This window comes from Somniosus microcephalus, chromosome 13 (assembly GCF_052327205.1).
Source record: "Somniosus microcephalus isolate GS21.2 chromosome 13, FLI_Smic_1.0, whole genome shotgun sequence".
Taxonomy (NCBI): Eukaryota; Metazoa; Chordata; class Chondrichthyes; order Squaliformes; family Somniosidae; genus Somniosus; species Somniosus microcephalus.
The window spans coordinates 26,114,867-26,134,649 of NC_140999.1; the positions used below are offsets into that span (position 1 = coordinate 26,114,867).

The following is a 19,783-nucleotide window of genomic DNA, read 5'->3' on the forward strand; positions in this document are numbered from 1 at the left end:
CCAGCACATGGCGAACCACTGTTGCCAGCATTCTCACAAAGAAGAGAACAGCTGTCAGTGTGCCGAGGAACCTTGATATGTGGATCCAGAGTGGTGATTCCACCCAAACTCCAGGATAAAGTGCTAAAGGAGCTTCACGAGGGGCATCTGGGTGGAGTGAAAATGAAGAACCTAGCTAGGGCGTTTGTATGGTGGCCAGGTATCGATGGAGACATCGAAGACATGACCAAGAGCTGCCTAGGATGCCAGAAGGTCCAAAATGCTCCGCCACAGGCCCCTCTACATCCATGGGAGTGGCCCTCATCTCCCTGGCAAAGGGTGCACATCGACTTTGCTGGTCCATTTATGGATTCAATGTTTTTAATCGCAGTTGATGCACACTCCAAGTGGCCGGAGGTAATAAAGATGTCCTCCACCACCACGGAAAAAACCATCACAGTATTAAGGACCATATTTGCCAGGAATGGGCTGCCGGAACAGATATGTTCTGATAATGGACCGCAATTTGTGTCCGAAGAATTCAGAAAGTTCTTAAAGAACAATGGGGTAAAGCACTACACGTCCGCCCCATACCATCCCGCCACCAATGGATTGGCTGAAAGGTTTGTCCAGACCTTTAAGAAGGCCATAAAGGCCATGGGTAATGAAGACATAAAACTTCAGCACAAGGTGGATAACTTCTTATTTGCATATAGGAATGCAACACATATGGTTACAAACCAAACTCCCGCCATGATGTTCTACAATAGAAACCTAAGATGCCGGCTGGATTTGGTCAAGCCCAACATCCGAAGGGACGTGGAGAACCGGCAGTTTCAGGGCATGAATGAAAGGCCAACTAGGGCCTTCCAGATAGGCCAACCGGTTTTGGCCCGGGACTACTGTACCGAGAAATGGCAGCCTGGAACTATCTGCACACGACTAGGACCACTGATGTATACCGTGGACATCGGAGAAAGCATAATAAGGCGCCATGCTGACCAAATCATCAAGTCATCCGAAAAGGGACAACCTACACCACCACGCTATACATCTAACGATGAAGTAGAGATACCCATATCTACCTCCGATCCGGTGATACTGGAACCCGATGAACCCGACACTGGCCTTCAAGCCGAATCAGCCTTGCCAGAAGAACCTACTACACCACCAGAAACTACTACACCCCCGAGGCGTTATCCGGACCGAGTCAGGAAGCCTCCTGAGAGACTAACTTATAATTAATTAATACAGCAATGTATATTATTTTGCATATAACATGTAATTAATAATTACTTAATATATGATGTACTAGTTAGCTAGAAGGGGAGGAATTGTGGTGTATGTGCCTTTAAGTGCAATTGTGGTGTATGTGCCTTTAAGAGCCCCAGGTGTGCGTAATGCCGGTAATTGCCACTTGGGCTATATAAGCCTGTGTATTGTGTATATCCTTTAGAACCCCCCCCCCCAGACTTGCTTAGTAAATACCTATGAACCAACTCCTGTCTTCAGTGTCTTTATCTACACATGGACACTACAGTGTTGGCTGACCAGAGCACAACACAGTTAAAGCATAACTGCCTCAGACTTGTAGGGGTAGAAATTGGTATGCGTTACGCCCATTTTTTGGGTGTAAAACAGGCATAATGCACACCAATTTAGCTAAGGGACGACCGGCGCCCGCTCTGCACAGGTGCTCAGCTCACTGCTAAATTTGTCGGGCCCATTCGACACCTGTCTAAAAAAGGCGTTAGGCCCCTTGCACATGTAATGAGGGGCCCAACATCTGTTGAAGGCCCCTTCGCTGAAATTAGTTTACAATGAGCAGTGCAAGTGTCAGGCCTGAGTGGTCCCTGCGGCCGTCAACAAAATGGTCAGTTTCCCCCCAAAATCTTTAATAAAGAAAAAAACCTTCCTGTGGAGCCGGGAGTACTCTCCCGACCCCACCGTCATTGCGCTAACCCACCCCCACCCCACCGGATCTCAGCCCGTTCCCCCTTCCTGGGACTAACCCGAGGGCTGCAGCTGGCGAGGCGAGGCAGCTCAAAACTGATTTATCCCGTTGGGTGAGCGGCCTATGGATGTGCAACAGGCAGCAGCAGCTCACCCCCAATATGTAGATGCGATCCTCAGGCCTCTCGGTTCGGGCACATGCTGCTTTTCCAGCACCGATTCCAACAGGTCCGGATGAAAATCTACCCCACACGCTGCTGATTCAGTAATATCTCTCAGCATTGTGAACTTTATTGACAGCTGATTGGACATGCTCAGCATTGAGTAGCCTATTACTCCCAGCTCTTTTACCCTCTGCCCTGGATTTCTGACGAAAGGTCTTCGACCTGAAACATTAACTCTGTTTCTCTCTCCACAGATGTTGCCTGGCCTGCTGAGTTTTTCCAGCGTTTTCTGTTATTTCAATAGATTACATGTTCTGTAATGCACCCTTCTGTACAATGCAGGTTTTGTATGGTTCAGAAAGGTACCTGATACTGTGTTTTCAAACTTGACAATAATTCACAAGGGGGGGTGGAAAGAGATTGGGTGCTACTTTTTGCCTTTCCTTATTACTTTTGCTGCAATGCAGTTTCCACTATAGACCGATTAAGAAGTCCAGGACAACTGATAAAAATAGGTATAGTTACCCGTCAGAAAACACTGTACACCTTTTATCTACAGCCTCTGCGATCTGGTTTGAAATCTAGTTTCTTCTGAAATTCCATACTGCTCCAGTGGATCCTGCAAACACAGTACAGGAACAAGCATTACTCTAAAAGGAGGAACAGTCATACTGAGATGCTTCACTACAGTATTTTAATTTTTCAGAATGCACTCCTGCAAGGAATATTTAACTTTCATCTTCTCTTCTTAGGCAGTCCCTCGGAACCGAGGATGACTTGCTTCCACATTAAAAATGGGTTCTCAGGTGACTGATGGGTCCAATGCGGGACCTACAGTCTCTGTCACAGGTGGGGCAGATGGTGGTTGAAGGGGCAGGTGGGTGGGGTACTTGGGTTCAGCGCCTTCCCGGATGCTTCTCCTCCACTTTGTGCGGTCTTGGGCCAGGGATTCCCAGGTGGGGGGATGGGAACAGTGGAGTTGCAAGATATTTAATCCAGGTTGTTCATTTTCTAACTTTTCTATATTGCTGACAGCTTTAAAATACTCTGTTGATTAGGGTGTAGAAAGTATATTGAATTATATCTAGAGGTTTTTTTTTAATGTAATTTTTCCCTCTTGATAGCACTGACTTATGCTGAAGTAGAGTACCACAGGCACCAGCAGCCCCTGATCCCTTGCCCAAATGACCATTCTTGACGTGCATGTCAAGACATGGACAGTCAAAAGGCTGTGGCAAAGGGAAAATCTCAAAGCCAAGTCTGATCTTGTTCTCATGTGAAGTCTACACGTGCTGACTTCCCAGCAGGGGATCACTGGATTGTAATTGAGATTAGGGAAGCTGATTGATTTTTTAGCCTCTCTAGCCCAGGAGCATCAAGCTCCATTGTGGCATCCCTACTCTTACCTGGCTAAGATCAGTTAAGTCATCAATGACCAAGGATTCAAACTGGGACCTTCCGGGTCTAAATTGTACCAACAAATTGATTGGAGGAGCTCTTTAAGTATTTGCTGAAATTTTCTGCCAGGGTAATATAACTACACAGCCACATATTTCACTATATAAAGGTGAAAAATCACATTTCTAACGTGACTGACTGACAAGCTGTAAAAATTTAAATTTTTTCTAAATGTGTCTCATTACTTTAGAAGGCAGAGAGCTGTAAAGGAGGCACTGAGAATACAAAAAGCATGGAAAAAGAGAGAGTATTTTAGGATATTTTTGAAGCAGAGCGCTAACCATACAAGTTATTTTGGGAGAGAATTGCAGGCGTAAAACAGATAGAGACACCTTGCTAAATGGGTGCGGGACATTTATCGTTCTACACTTTTCCCAAAGCTGCCAAATCTGCCAGTCAACAAGGGCAAGCCACAGTGCACAGCTAGGTACAGGATTTGGGCCAAGTGACGGGGCTGGAGCAGACTGTGGGAGATGGGAAGAGGCTACAGATCCATCATATATGTGGATGAGGTTTGAAGAATGGCAGCGTGGCCCCAACACACTGACTGGGGGAGAGGATGTTCACAAGACAAATAGGGAAAAGGTGCTTTAGTCTTCAAAGTTTTTTTCCCTAAAGATCCAAAAAACAATAGTGTCGAGATCTGGTAGACATGATGGGCTGAATGGTTTCCTTCTGTGCTGTAAACTTCTATTGTTCAAGCAGCAAGTAGAGATTTTGCTGTCCTGATTTAAGATTTATTCAACTATGAGGCAATATTGCGACAAACAACCCTTTCCAAACTTCCAGATCCATTAAATTCATACAGGACAAATCAGCAAGATATCCAAGTGTCAACAGGATTGTTGCCTAGGCTTTGTGGGACAAATCGCTGATGCTCTCGGATTGTACAAGGCCTACGGAAAATCAGTGCACTAGCGAATACTTAAATCCTGCAGTTCACCCAAAATAAAGGGGGAAGGGACAGAGAGAGCAGAATTTAAGATCTTCCTCATTTAGATGCCCTAGACAGTAGTTTTCAGTGCTGTGATTTCAATAGACTTTGAATAATAAAGACTCATATATTTTGAAAGTTAAAGAACAAAAACTCACTTTTCCAGTTATTTTTTTAATCTCATGTCGGTAAAAAATTAAACTTTTCCGCATGTATTCATAGCTGCAAAACAAAACAATTAAAATCTACAAAAGCAAAAAAAAAATTGAGATTCAAACAAGTCATCAACTCCTATTCCGTGTTTTATTCCCAAAGCATTATTTTCACTGTCAGAACATGGAATTGATTGCTAATAGATTGCGGTTAAGAAAACCGTAATTCTGTACAAGATACACAACTTTTTCTTAAATATTACTATTGAAATATATAAAACATGCTGAATTTTATTTTTTAAAGAACCTTCCACCCACCTAAACATTTTCCTCATCTCTCCTGGAGTCAACAATATTCAGAATGGCAAACCCTAGCTGGCTTTTCTCCTCTCTTGTTCACAGACCCTACTGTGACCCTTGCGGAGGTTAGCGAATTGAGGTCAAATTTGGGACCTTCTACGTGGTTCAGTTCCCAATAGGCAGAAGAAGCACTTGCAATTTTAAAATTAACCAGCCTCCCCAAACATGGAATAAATTTAGATTGTGTGTAGAGCACCTTTTGTAAAAAGACCTGTGGGTTATTTTACGAAGGTCTCTATAAAAATACATAAGTGCCCAGTACTATAATGACTTGACCTAGTGAGTACAGAAAAAGTGATGGCAAACAGATGACTATGTTCACATACCTGGCTTTTGTCAAGGCTTCAATCCACTCCTCACATTCATCTTTATTGTCACACACAAAGGAGTATTTTCTTTCTGGTTCATCCACAAATGCTGCAACCAAATTTCAAAAATCAACTACAGTGGGATTAAATTAAAATTTGCAGTTTCTTTGGATATAGTCATTATCCTTCAAACATTACAGTATTAGAACTAGAAAAATTCATTCAGGTAATACTAAAAGTTGCTGCTTAATTCAGATTTTTCCTCAGTTGACCAAGGCACATTAGTTCTAATCTGTTAGCTAGAGATACTGGCTATAGTAAGTACCACAGATTGAGGTTTGTCCATTTGACTGTGGGGCCTGTTTTCCTGCTGAATGGGGCAATTCCAGCATTCCTTAAACATTTTCTTTTCTTCCAGTTGTCCTGCTTCAACTGTATTCCTCTCAACCTAGGACAATAGGTTGGACTGGGCCAGACACCATCACAATCATCTTTGCACCATTGCTTGGCACGAGGTGTGCTTTGTGCTTCATTGGATTTTTCCTCCCAAGACAGAACTAAAGAAATATTCCAAAATTCTCAACAAATATACATTCCATTGAGAAATAACTCCACGGGAAAGTGATCCATCCGTGGCTAACTAAAGAAGTTAAGGATAGTATTAGATTAAAGGACGAGGCTTATAATATTGCGAAGAATAGTAGTGAGCCTGAGGATTGGGAAAGCTTTAGAAACCAGCAAAGGATGACCAAAAAACTGCTAAAAAGGGAGAAAATAGTATGAAAGTAAACTAGCAAGAAATATAAAAACAGATTGTAAGAGCTTCTACAAGTATGTAAAAAGGAAGAGAGTAACAAAAGTAAGTGTTGGTCTCTTAGAGGCTGAGGCAGGTAAAAGTATAATGGGGTATAAGGAAATGGCAGACTTTAAACAAATATTTTGTATCTGTCTTCACAGTCGAAGACACAAAAACATACCAAAAATAGTGGGGAACCAAGGAACTAGTAAGAGTGAGGAACTTAAAGTAATTAATATCAGTAGAGATAAAGTACTTGAGAAACTAATGGGACTAAAAGCTGACAAATCCCCATGACCTGATGGCCTACATTCTAGGGTTCTAAAGAGGTGGCTGCAGAGATAGTGGATGCAATGGTTGTGAACATCTAAAATTCCCCGAGATTCTAGAATGGTCCCAGCAGATTGGAAGGTATTCAAGAAAGAAGGGAGAGAGAAAATGGGGAACTACAGGCCAGTTAGCCTAACATCAGTCGTCGGGGAAATGCTGGAATCCCTTATTAAGGAAGTGGTAACAGGGCACTTAAAAATCATAATATGATTAGGCAGAGTCAACATGGTTTTATGAAAGGGAAATCGTGTTTAACAAATTTATTAGAGATTTTTTTGAGGATGTAACTAGCAGGGTTGATGAAGCGGAACCAGTGGATGTAGTATTTGGATTTCCAAAAGGCATTCGATAAGGTGTCACATAAAAGGTTGCTATGCAAGATAAGGGCTTATGGGGTTGGGGGCAATATATTAGCATGGATAGAGGATTGGCTAACAGACAGAAACAAAGTGGGGATAAACGGGTCATTTTTCCAGTTGGCAGGCTGTAACTAGTGGGGTGCCGCAAGGATCAGTGCTTAGGCCTCAGCTATTTACAATCTATATTAATGACTTAGATGAAGTCACCGAGTACAATGTATCCAAGGTTTGCTGGCGTTACAAAGCTAAGTGGGAAAGTAAGCTGTGAGGAGGACACAAAGAGCCTGCAAAGGGATATAGACAGGTTAAGTGAGTGGGCAATAAAGGAAGCAGATGGAGTATGTGAGGTTATTCACTTTGGTAGGAAGAACAGAAAAAGAGTATTTTTTAAATGGTGAGAAACTATTAAATGTTGATGTTGAGAGATTTAGGTTTCCTCGTACAGGAAACACAAAATTAGCATGCAAGTACAGCAAGCAATTGGGAAGGCAAATAGCATGTTGGCCTTTATTGCAAAGGGTTTGGAGTACAAGACTAAGGGATTACATAGGATATACGGCACAAAAACAGGCCATTCGGCCCAACAGTCCATGCCGGCGTTTATGCTCCACCCGAGCCTCCTCCCGTTTTTCCTCATCTAACTACCTCAGCATAACCCTTTATTCCCTTCCCCCTCATATGCTTATCTAGCCTCCCCTTAAATGCATCTATACTATTTGCCTCAACTACTCCCTGTGGTAGCAAGTTCCACATTCTCACCACTCTGAGTAAAGAGGTTTATTCTGAATTCCCTATTTGATTTCTTGGTGACTATCTTATATTGATGACTTCTAGTTATACTCTTCCCCACAAGTGGAAATTCTCTCTGTATCTACTCTATCAAAATCTTTCATAATTTTAAAGACCTCAATTAGGTCACCCGTTGGCCTTTATTCGAGAGAAAAGAGACCCAGCCTGTTCATCCTTCTGTTGTTGATAGGTATACCCTCGTATTTCTGGTATCATCCTCGTAAATCTTCTCTGCACTCTCTCCAGTGCCCTTTTTATAATATTGTGACCAGAATTCTACACAGTACTCCAAGTGTGGTCTAACCAAGGTTCGATACAAGTTTAGCATACCTTCACTACTTTTTAATTCTATCCCTCTAGAAATAAACCCTAGTGCCTGGATTGCTTTTTTTATGGCCTTGTTAATTTGTGTCGCTACTTTTAGTGATTTGTGTATTTATACTCCGAGATCCCTTTGCTCCTCTACTCCACCCAGACTCGCACCATCCAAGTAATAAGTGACCTCCCTATTCTTCCTACCAAAATGTAGTAACTCACATTTATCTGTGTTGAATTTCATTTGCCAATTATATGCCCATTTTGCAAGTTTATTAATGTCCTCCTGTAATTTGTTGCAGTCCTCCTCAGTGTTAACTATCTCCCCCAATTTGGAATCATCTGCAAATTTAGAAATTGTGTTTTTGATTCCAAAGTCTAAATCACTAATATAAATTGTGAACAACAGTGGTCCCAGCACTGATCCTTATGGAACACCACTACCCACCTTCTGCCACTTTGAATAACTACCCTTTGCCCCTACTCTCTGCTTTCTATCTTGAAGCCAGCTAGCTATCCATTCTGCTACTTGTCCCCTGACTCCGCATTCTCTGACCTTATTCCATTATTTTTCCTACCACCGATGTTAAGCTGAATGGTTTATAGCTCCCTGGACATGTTCTATCTCCCTTCTTAAATATAGGTATTATGTTAGCTATCTGCCAGTCCTCTGGCACTACACCTTTTTCTAATGAATTATTAAATATGTGTAGTAATGCCTCTGCTATCTCTTCCCTAGATTCTTTTAAAATGCGCAGATGTAATCCATCCGGACCAGGGTTTTTTTCCCTCTGAGTTTGATTAGTTTATTTATTTTAATATACAGTAGCTCCTCTGTTTATTTTAAATGCAGTTATTTCATTACTAATCTCATGATCCAATGTCATGTCCATCGGTTCTAACTCCCTGGTAAATACTGAAGCAAAGTAATTATTTAATATTTCTGCCATCTCTCTATCACTGCCTGTGATATTATCCTGTCCATTCCTTAGTGGCCCTATTCCCACCCCGGCCTTCCTTTTTTTAATTGATGTGCCTGTAAAATATTTTACTATTTTGTTTTATATTCCTTGCTAATTTAATTTCATAGTTCCTCTTTGCCTTCCTAATTGTTTTTTTTTTTGACTTCTCTCCTAATCTCTTCATATTTTCCCTCATCATGGTCTCCCCTGCTGTCTATGTACTCAATGTATGCCTCTTTCCTTAACCTCAATTTTTCCCTTATGGCTTTATTCATCCATGGTATCTCATTAGTGTTTAGCTTGTTCTTGTTTTTTAGCGGAATATATTTTTCCTGGACTCTGTTGAACACCGTTTTAAATGTTTCCGATTGCTGTTCTACGTCACTGTTTGCCAATATTGTTGTCCATTTTATTTTCCCAAGTTCTATTCTCAGCCCCTCAAAATCAGCATTTCTCCAATCTATTACCCTGGTCTTCGTCATACTTATGTCCTTGTCAATTATTATTTTAAAGCATATTATATTATGGTCACTATTGCCTAGATGTTCCCCTACTTTTACTTCTCTTATCTGCTCTGGTTCATTCCCATTACTAGATACAATAGCGAATCCTCCCTTGTTGGGCTTTTTACATATTGGGTTAGAAAGGAGACCTGTAGACAGTGTAGGAACTACATTCCTGTAATGAAATCTGTTTGTCTTGATCCTGTATTCGTTTTGCACTCATGTATATTACCCTCCCCCACTGTGTATAGTTTCACTTCCTCTTTCCCGACTAACCTGGGAGGTTCCAGGTCTTGGCTCCGCCCCTGACTTCTCTTACATAAAGATCCCAGGATCTGTATGACTCATTCCTGTGAACCAGTCGGCGTGTTGAGATGTTAACTCTGATCTTAGTGATTAAAAGCCAACTTGTTTAAGTCTATAACTTCTAGTTTTGTGGTTATTGAAGGCCCATCAATTCCCTTATCCCCTTTACCTACTTCTTCTGTCCAATTAATATCGGGATATTTGAAATCCCCCATGATTGTTATTCTATGTTTTGTACTCATTTCCCTAATTTGTTTGCATATTTATTCCTCCACCTCCCTTCCACTATTAATGTGATTGATCCTTTATTATTTTTTATCTCTATCCACATGAATTCTATTTCTGTCTTGCAAGTCTTACTACAATTGTAAAGGGCTTTGGTGAGACCACACCTGGAGTACTGTGCCCAGTTTTAGTCTCCTTATCTGATAAAGGACATACATGCCTTAGAGGCGGTGCAATGAAGGTTCACTAGATTGATCCCTGGGATGAGAGGGTTGTCCTAGGAGGAGAGATTGAGCAGTTTGGGCTTATACTCTATGGAGTTTAGAAGAACGAGAGGTGATCTCATTGAAACATAACATTCTGAGGGGTGGCTGACAGGGGTCTGAGAGGTTGTTTCCCCTGGCTGGAGAATCTAGAACTAGGGGGCATAGTCTCAGGATAAGGGTTTGGCCATTTAAGACTGAGATGAGGAGAAATTTCCTTACTCAGAGGGTTGTGAATCTTTGGAACTCTCTACCCCAAAGGGCTGTGGATGCTGAGTCGTTGAGTATATTCAAGGCGGAGATAGATTTTTGGACTCTAGGGGAATCAAAGGATATGGGGATTGGGAGGGTAAGTGGAGTTGAGGTTGAAGATCAGCCATGATCTTACTGAATATGGAGCAGGCTCAAAGGGCCGTATGGCCTACTCTTGGTCCTAATTCTTATGTTATGTTAACTGTTCATTAGTGTGAAAAATGGATGGTTACTCTCCAGTCCTCCGGCACCATTCCACACTGAATGGAGGCCTGAATACAATTTCTAGGGCCCCTGCGCTATCTCCCTCAAAATCCCAGGATGTAAACCGTCTGTCTCGATAAAGGTATATTGCAGCTAAATTTAAAAAAAATTAAAATGGACTTGTTTTAGACAGAAATTTAGTGTCAGTGAAAAAAAATCATAAATTTGCACTTTTTTTTTTTTATTCGTTCATGGGATGTGGGTGTTGCTGGCAAAGCCACCATTTATTGCCCATCCCTATGAAGGTGGTGGTGAGCTGCCTTCTTACACCGCTGCAGTCCCTGTGGTGAAGGTATTTCCAAGTCAGGATGGTGTGTGACATGAAGGTGCCCATGCACCTGCTGCCCTTGTCCTTCTAGGTGGTAGAAGTCGCAGGTTTGGAAGGTGCTGTCGAAGAAACCTTGGCGAATTGCTGCAGTGCATCTTGTAGATAGTACACACTGCAGCCATGGTGTGCCGCTAGCGGAGTGAGTGAATGTTTAAGGTGGTGGATGGGGTGCCAATCAAGTGGGCTGCTTTGTCCTGGATGGTGTCGAGCTTCTTGAGTGTTGTTGGAGCTGCACTCATCCAGGCAAGTGGAGAGTATTCCATCACACTCATGACTTGTGCCTTGTAGATGGTGGAAAGGCTTTGGGGAGTCAGGAGGTGAGACACTTGCTGCAGAATACCCAGTCTCTGACCTGCTCTTGTAGCCACAGTATTTATGTGGCTGGTCCAGTTAAGTTTCTGGTCAATGGTGACTTTGACGGTGGGGAATTCAGCAATGATAATGCTGTTGAACGTCAAGGGACGCTGGTGAGACTCTCTCTTGTTAGAGATAGTCATTGCCTGGCACTTGTGTGACACAAATGTTACTTGCCACTTATCAGCCCAAGCCTGAACGTCGTCCACATTATCCGAGGAGTTGCGAATGGAACTGAACACAGTGCAATCATCAGCGAACATCCCCACTTCTGACCTTATGATGGAGGGAAGGTCATTGATGAAGCAGCTGAAGATGGTTGGGCCTAGGACAATGCCGAGGAATTCTTGCAGCGACGTCCTGGGGCCGAGATGATTGACCTCCAACCACCACAACCATCTTCCTGTGCGCTAGGTATGACTCCAGCCAGTGGAGAGTTTTCCCCCTGATTCCCATTGACTTCAATTTTACTAGGGCTCCTTGATGTCACACTCGGTCAAATGCTGCCTTGATGTGAAGGGCAGTCACTCTTACTTCACCTCTGGAATTCAGCTCTTATGTCCATGTTTGGACCAAGGCTGTAATGCGATCTGGAGCGGAGTGGTCCTGGCAGAATCCAAACTGAGCATTGGTGAGCAAGATTTTTTAAAATTTAATGGATTTGTTTTTGACAAAAATTTAGCGTCAGTGGGAAAAAAAAAAAATCAAATTTGCCCTTATTTGGAGTTGCTTTCCCAATGCAATTTAAAAAAATCATCTCAAGGTGCAACTTTGTCAATATAATATGCTAGGAAAGCTCACTCTTCATTGCTTATCATGGGCTTTCCTTAAATGAGCAAGATGATAAAGCACAGAATGAGCACCAATAGTTCATCAAAATCATAAGAAACCATGCTAATACTGTATATAGTGCTGCGGCACTGATATTAAACAAATGAACCAAGATGTAACCTTGAACATTAGTACTTGTACTGAGATTCTGTACATTCTTTCCCCACATAATGATAGATTTCGTGAAAACAGATGGTGGCTAAAAATGATAAGTTATCAACACAAGGACAACTACTAGAAAGAAGAACACATTTTTAAAATGACAGGAGTCTTCTCCCCCCCCTACTACCCCCACCCCCTAAAACAGAATTTTTTTTAACTGCAAAATAACTTTTAAGAACATTTTGTTAGGATTCGGGTTCGAATCCGGCCTCGGGCGACTGTCTGTGTGGAGTTTGCACATTCTCCCCGTGTTTGCGTGGGTTTTCTCCGGGTGCTCCAGTTTCCTCCCACAGTCCAAAGATGTGCGGGTTAGGTTGATTGGCTATGATAAATTGACCCTTAGTGTTAGGGGGATTAAATACGTGGGGTTACGGGGATAGGGTGGGATATGTGTTGGTGTAGGGGTTACGGGGATCGGGTGGGATATGTGTCGGTGCAGGCTCGATGGGCCGAAATGGCCTCTATCTGCACTGTGGGGTTTCTGTGATTCTGTGACATTAGGAGGACACTGTTGGGACACGGTTGCGAATTCAGCCTACCCTGATGGAAGAAAGTCCCATTTCTTTGCTAATTGCAACAGCTCTATGTGCAATGAGTTTGGACTGTCTTCATCCATGATTGTAGGACTACAGCACAACACCCCCCTTTATGGGACTGAAAGCAGATTAATCCTCTGGACCTGATGGTCTACATCCTAAGGTTTTGAAAGAGGTGGCTATAGAGATAGTGGATGCATTGGTTGTCATTTTCCAAAATTCCATAGATTCTAGAACAGTTCCCGCAGATTGGAAGGTAGCAAATGTAACCCCACTATTTAAGAAAGGAGGGAGAGAGAAAACGGGGAACTACAGACCAGTTAGCCTGACATCAGCAGTAGGGAAAATGCTAGAATCTATTATTAAGGACGTGGTAACAGGGCACTTAGAAAATAATAATAGGATTGGGCAGAGTCAACACGGATTTATGAAAGGGAAATCATGTTTGACATCATGTTTGACAAATCTGTTAGGAGTTTTTTGAGGTTGTAACTAGCAGAATAAATAAGGGGGAACCAATGGATGTGGTGTATTTGGATTTTCAGAAGGCATTCGATAAGGTGCCACACAAGAGGTTATTAAACAAAATTAGGGCTCATGGGATTGGGGGTAATATACTAGCATGGATTGGGGATTGGTTAATGGACAGAAAGCAGAGAGTAGGAATAAACGGTTCATTTTCGGGTTGGCAGGCTGTAACTAGTGGGGTACCACAAGGATCAGTGCTTGGGCCTCAGCTATTCACAATCTACATCAATGATTTTAATGAGGGGACCAAATATAATATATCCAAGTTTGCTGATGATACAAAGCTGGGTGGGAATGTAAGTTGTGAGGAGGATGCAAGGAGGCTTCAAGGGGATATAGACAGGCTAAGTGAGTGGGCAAGAACATGGCAAATGGAATATAATGTGGAGAAATGTGAAGTTATCCACTTTGGTAGGAAAAATAGAAAAGCAGAGTATTTTTTTAAATGGTGAGAGATTGGGAAATGTTGGTGTTAAGGGGGACCTGGGTGTCCTTGTACACGAATCACAAAGTTAACATGCAGGTACAGCAAGCAATTAGGAAAGCAAATGGTATGTTGGCCTTTATTACAAGAGGATTTGAGTATAAGAGTAAAGACATCTTACTGCAATTATATAGGGCCCTGGTGAGGCCACACCTGGAGTATTGTGTACAGTTTTGGTCTCCTTACCCAAGGAAGGATATACTTGCCATAGAGGGAGTGCAACAAAGATTCACCAGACTGGTTCCTGGGATGGGGGGATTGTCCTATGAGGACAGATTGAGTAGACTAGGCCTATATTCCCTAGAGTTTAGAAGAATGAGAGGTGATCTCATTGAAACATACAAAATTCTTACAGGGCTCGACAGGGTAGATGCAGCGAGGATGTTTCCCCTGGCTGGGGAGTCTCGAACCAGGGGTCACAGTCTCAGAATAAGGGGTTGGCCATTTAGGACTGAGATGAGGAGAAATTTCTTCACTCAGAGGGTGGTGAATCTTTGGAATTCTCTACCCGAGGGCTGTGGAGGCTCAGTCATTGAGTATATTCAAGACAGAGGTCGATAGATTTTTGAATATTAAGGGAATCAAGGGATATGGGGATTGTTCAGGAAAGTGGAGATGAGGTAGAAGATCAGCCATGATCTTATTGAATGGCGGAGCAGGCTCGAAGGGCCAAATGGCCTACTCCTGCTCCTATTTCTTATGTTTATTATATTCTTATTAAAGTGGCAATCTCACTCTGAGGCCACAAAGAAAGCTGGAGTGGAAAATGGAAAAATTCAGTAGAGGACGTTCTATTGATGTTGGGATTAAGAAACATTTTCAGCAAAGTAGAGGAAGCTTTCCTCTATAAGTGGACAGCTACCTGGCCTGACAGGGTAAATATTGTCACTGGGTGCGCAAGTGGAAATATATTCCAATGTTCACTGCTGACATCACATCGTAAATGACCAAAAATTTATCAAAACACTATAATTAGCTTAATGATCATTCAATATGCACATTAAGTTATTTATTTAAATATGGGAATATAGCATCAGTTAACTGCCACATTCATTCACATCACATTTCAAAAGAGAACTTAAGATAGTACAGTATTCAAATTCAGCTGGGAGTCATCATCTGACAGAAAATGGAATACAAGTAAAAGTGGAATTACCTAGCGAGAAACCAGTGTCATCTTCCTTTTGGATTCTACACTTTTCAAGTAACAAGGCACCAACAGGCTATTAAAAAGATAACAAGTTAATATATGAATTAAAAAAGTCTTCCATATCATTTATATCAAACATATTTCTCAATATTGACTTAGTTTCCAAAATGATTGTATCTTTGTTACTACTTCCCTATTAAAATAAGACATTGGGCTGGATTTTCATTGAGGCGGCGTGTAGGGGGCGAGACTACAACTTTTGGGGTTGTAGTCCCGCCTCCATCGAGTTGTGGCCAACCCACGCGATTTTCACTTGGTTGACCTTGTTGAGTCCGCCCAGCGGGCTCAGCAGGCCAATTAAGGGCCACCCGGCAACAGGTGACGTCACAGATTGACATTTCATCTGTCAAGAGATTTTGACAGATGAAATATCAGCGTTTGACAGCTGTTTGAAGTTGTCAAACACTGACAATCTGTACTCTAAGTTAATTCCTTCCTCTCAAGATGATTTAGAGATCTCTCCGGAACAGAAAGCCGAATGCTGCAGATTTTGACAGATCGCGGCCATTCTGCTTTCTGTGCCGGTGAGATGAGGGACTCCCGAGACCTGAAGGAAGGAAGGCTGTAACGGTAAGTACATGTAGGTAAAACTTCTTTAAACACTTTACACACACCAAACACACTTACCTCTGCACTCATGCACCCAACACTCACCTGAACACCGGATATCTCGACGCCTCCAAGCCCTTCATCCCGACGGCCCGCCTCACTTATTAAAAATAGGGATTAGGCTAAAAACTGCCTGTTAACAGGCAGTTAATTGGCACTAATCCCCTTCCCGCCTTGGGGAGGCGGGTCCCAGCACGGGTCGGGTACTCGTCTCCTTTGAAACTGGCATGGAGGCGGGATGGGTTCATGCCCCCCGATTTCAAGATTTTAAACCCCCACACGTCTCCAATCCCACCTCCACGGCTCAATGAAAATCCTGCCCATTGTGTCCATCTCCATTCAGCTGGGAAGGTCAGCAGGCAAACAAGTCATCTGCTACTTCATGAATGCCAATGGAAGTCTGTCCTAAGTGTAGGACAAGATGGAGCAGGAAAATTTTCATGGACGCACAATATATATTCTTTCCTGCAAGTTATCATCAGCCAGAAACCAGGCCACAAACTGGCAAAACACATTACACATATCAGATATCCAAATGGGAATCACTATTGGTACTGGAGCTCATGGAATGAGGTAAGCATTAGAACGTTAATGTTGCATTTACTCATTAACTCAGCAGCACTGTCCTATATATTGTAAATAGTATTTTCATCCTAAGGTGACTTTACATTCATCTATACACCTATTATCTGCATATTAAACTGTAAGTACATAATTGATGTCTGGCATTTAACACATTCAAAAATCCAAGAGGACTAGCAGATATTCCATGACATGCTCTGGTGAATGAGAGGTTATGCTGTTGAAAAGGTGGTGGAAGTACATATGTGGGCTATGGTGTGGTAGAGGGGAGGGTGTACAGTGCAGAAACAAGGGCAGTGTTGGGGTTATGACAGACTGGAGTTGTGAGGGTGGAGATAAAAATATATATAGTAGTCCAGATGATCCTGCAAAACCCACAGGCATTGTCATTGTTCCGGAGAAGGCGCAGCGTCAGGAAAGTCCAAAAGAGTGAGTGGAGACAGGGGCCAGAGCAGGATAAGCTGTCAAGAATCAGCCTCCAGAGGAGCCACCACAGATACGGGATTCACCAACAAAAGTCTCCTGCTGCCTCTTGGCAATAACATCACCCCTCAAACTCAGTACCAGTAGCTGGGGCCCAGGTAACAGCTGCAGCAAAGGCTGCATCTCCTAGGAGCAGGAGGCGGCTATATAGCCCCTCGAGCCTATTCCTCCATTCAATGGGATCATGGCTGATCTGTGACTTAACTCCAAATACCCGCCTTTGCCCCATATCCTTTAATACCTTTGGTTAACAGAAATCTATTACTCTCAGATTTAAAATGAACAATTAACCGAACATCAACCGCTGTTTGCGGAAGAGAGTTCCAAACTTCTACCACCCTTTGCGTACAGAAGTGTTTTCTAACTTCACTCCTGAAAGGCCTGGCTCTAATTTTTAGGCTGTTCCCTAGTCCTAGATTCCCCAACCAGTGGAAATAATTTCTCTCTATCTACCCTATCAGTTACCCTTAATATCTTGAAAGCTTTGATCAAATCACCTTCTAAATTCCAGGGAATCCAACCCAAGTTCATGTAATCTCTCCTCGTAATTTAACCTTTGGAGTCCGGGTATCATTCTGGTAAATCTACGCTGCACTCCCGCCAAGGCCAATATGTTCTTCCTAAGGTATGGTGCCCAGAACTGAACACACTACTCCAGGTGTGGTCTGACCAGGGCTTTGTATAGCTGCAGCGTAACTTCTACCCTCCTCCTCCTCTTCCTCCAGTGGCACCAGCTTCAATCAACAGCAACAGATTGTTCAGTGACAAATGTATATTTGAGCAAATTGACAGAGTTAACTTAAAACAAATCAGAGCCAACATTGCAAACAATTTAAATGTAACCAATATTTATGATGCAAAACCATGACTGTAATGTACAATGTTTAAGGTCTATGCATACTGGAAGCAAGACTTTTAGTATATATTAGTGCACCTCCCACGGCTTTCCCAGGTAAAGTCAGGACAAAGTAAATTTCCCTCAGAGTGCATTAATGATGCTGTAGGTAGATGTGTGGGATCTGCAGCTTCCGGAGCTTATGAAGCCCCATCTGGTGATAGATGTACAGACATGACTGTGTATCACAGAATGATGAACCCTGAATAAGGAATGGAAAACTTAATATAGAATCATACAGCACAGAAGAGGCCATTCGGTCCCTCTTGCCTGTGCGGCCTCTCTGAATGAGCTACCGACCCACCCCCATGCTCTTTCCTCATAGCCCTGCAAATTTTTCCTTTTCAAGTATATATGCAATTCCCTTCTGAAATTTACTATTGAATTTACTTCCACCATCCTTTCGGGCAATGCATTCCAGGTCATAATACACTGAGTAAAAAGATATTCGCCTCATCTCCCCCTGGCTTTTTTGCCAATTACAATAATCCCTCCCCAACTGCAGGAGATACGACCCTGAAAGCCCCCGTGGTTAGTAAAACCGCGGTTGGCAAATACAGCATAAATGTTCAAATAACAATAAAAAATATAAAAGCAATAAAATTGTTATTTACCTTAATCCTAAATTAAAAACCACGTATACGCAAAATTCACTGCCGTGGTTGGCAAAAGTTGTCGCAGAGAGGAAACCGTATATACTTGAAATCCGCGTTTGGCAAAACCGCGGTTGGGGCAGGATTCCTGTATCTTAAATGTGCCCTCTGGTTACTGACCCTCCTGCCAGTGGAAACAGTTTCTCTCCATCTACTCTATCAAAACCCCTCATAATTTTGAACGCCTCTATTAAATTTCACCTTAACCTTCTCTGCACTAAAGGAGAACAATCCCAGCTTCTCTAGTCTCTCCACATCCCTGGTACCATTCTGGTAAATCTCCTCTGCAACCACTCCAAGTCCTTGACATCTTTTCTAAAATGTGCAATATATTTTAATATATATATATTATAGATATGTAGACAGACATTTAGATTTCAAGCCACAGCATATAATCTGACATTACCTTGCCTAAATTGACTAGAATAATGACAAGGATGCTAGTGTATCTAAATAAGTGCCTTAGAGTAAAGTATGGCAAATGGTTGGCATAAATAATCAACTTTCACAGTCATATAGTCATGAATGAATGTGTGCCAAGTGATTAGCATACCAAATAAACTTTGAAGCAGTCTTACCTCCTCTTCATCAATTCTGAAGTAGAAAAGAAAGTTGACAACTAGCTTCACTAGACGACTTTTTGCAGCTGAAGAAAAGAAACGTGCATATATCATCAGAAAAATTCTTAATCTGTGCCTAACTTGGTTACATTAATCCTTGATACAAATGTTCCCATATGGGGTCTAGTGCTGGTAGTTCAATTGGGTGGGTGGGGAGGAGCGGATAAATCCTGCGTCAGCAGCTCTTAAAAAGATAATGGGAACTTTGAAGGTTTTCATAAACGTGACCATAATTTGAGGGCAAAGATTATTGCAGCCTTTAAAAAGGCTACAAGTATTTATTTATAATACATATTTCAGTCTTTCCAAAGGCTGTCTGGGACAAAAAAAAAGTAGCTAGCAATACTTAGTGGTTGGCACAATCAATGCAGAGGCAGGAAACAGAGACTGTGGCTAATAATGAAGCAGTAGCAAAATCAAATTGAAGATTTATAGTAACATACAGAATTAACTAATCTGCTTTGAAACACTGTAAATAATAAATCGTCACATCTCCTGCACCAAAGCTCAATGTGTAATTGGACCTGAAACACAATCCCTGATCTCAACTATGGGGTGTTCATTGCTAACCTTCCGTGGAACCTTCTCGGTCTCTGGATTTTGGAAGGATTGCTGAATTGGAGCAAGTTATACTTTACAATTAGTTTCACCCAGAACACTGGAAATCAAATATGTATCTCTCATGGTTGCATGAGGAAGCCAAATGTAAAGGCTTATTTGCTGGTCAGAATAACCTCTTGCACCCTCGGACGTTCTAATCTGCGATGCAGGCCACAGCAACTATACGGATTGATATCACCAGCACTTCTTGAGAGAACACAATGACACTTTGCAGT

At 42.2% G+C, this 19,783-nt stretch overlaps 1 protein-coding gene across 3 annotated transcripts in view; it reads right to left on the reverse strand.

Moving 5' to 3' along the window:
• plekhj1 (pleckstrin homology domain containing J1) overlaps window positions 1–19,783 on the reverse strand; it is a 74,155-nt gene that overhangs the window by 37,804 nt on the left and 16,568 nt on the right. For all 3 annotated transcript variants that reach the window (XR_015080535.1, XM_086004669.1, XM_086004668.1), the window contains exons 2-6: window positions 18,906–18,973; window positions 15,052–15,118; window positions 5,327–5,417; window positions 4,647–4,710; window positions 2,622–2,715 (exon numbers count right to left, since the gene is read on the reverse strand). Coding sequence is in view for 2 of the 3 variants with exons in the window: in XM_086004669.1 (XP_085860795.1) it covers window positions 2,650–2,715; window positions 4,647–4,710; window positions 5,327–5,417; window positions 15,052–15,118; window positions 18,906–18,973 (356 nt within the window). In the remaining variant the exon portion in view is untranslated. The remainder of the gene's footprint in view (window positions 1–2,621; window positions 2,716–4,646; window positions 4,711–5,326; window positions 5,418–15,051; window positions 15,119–18,905; window positions 18,974–19,783) is intronic.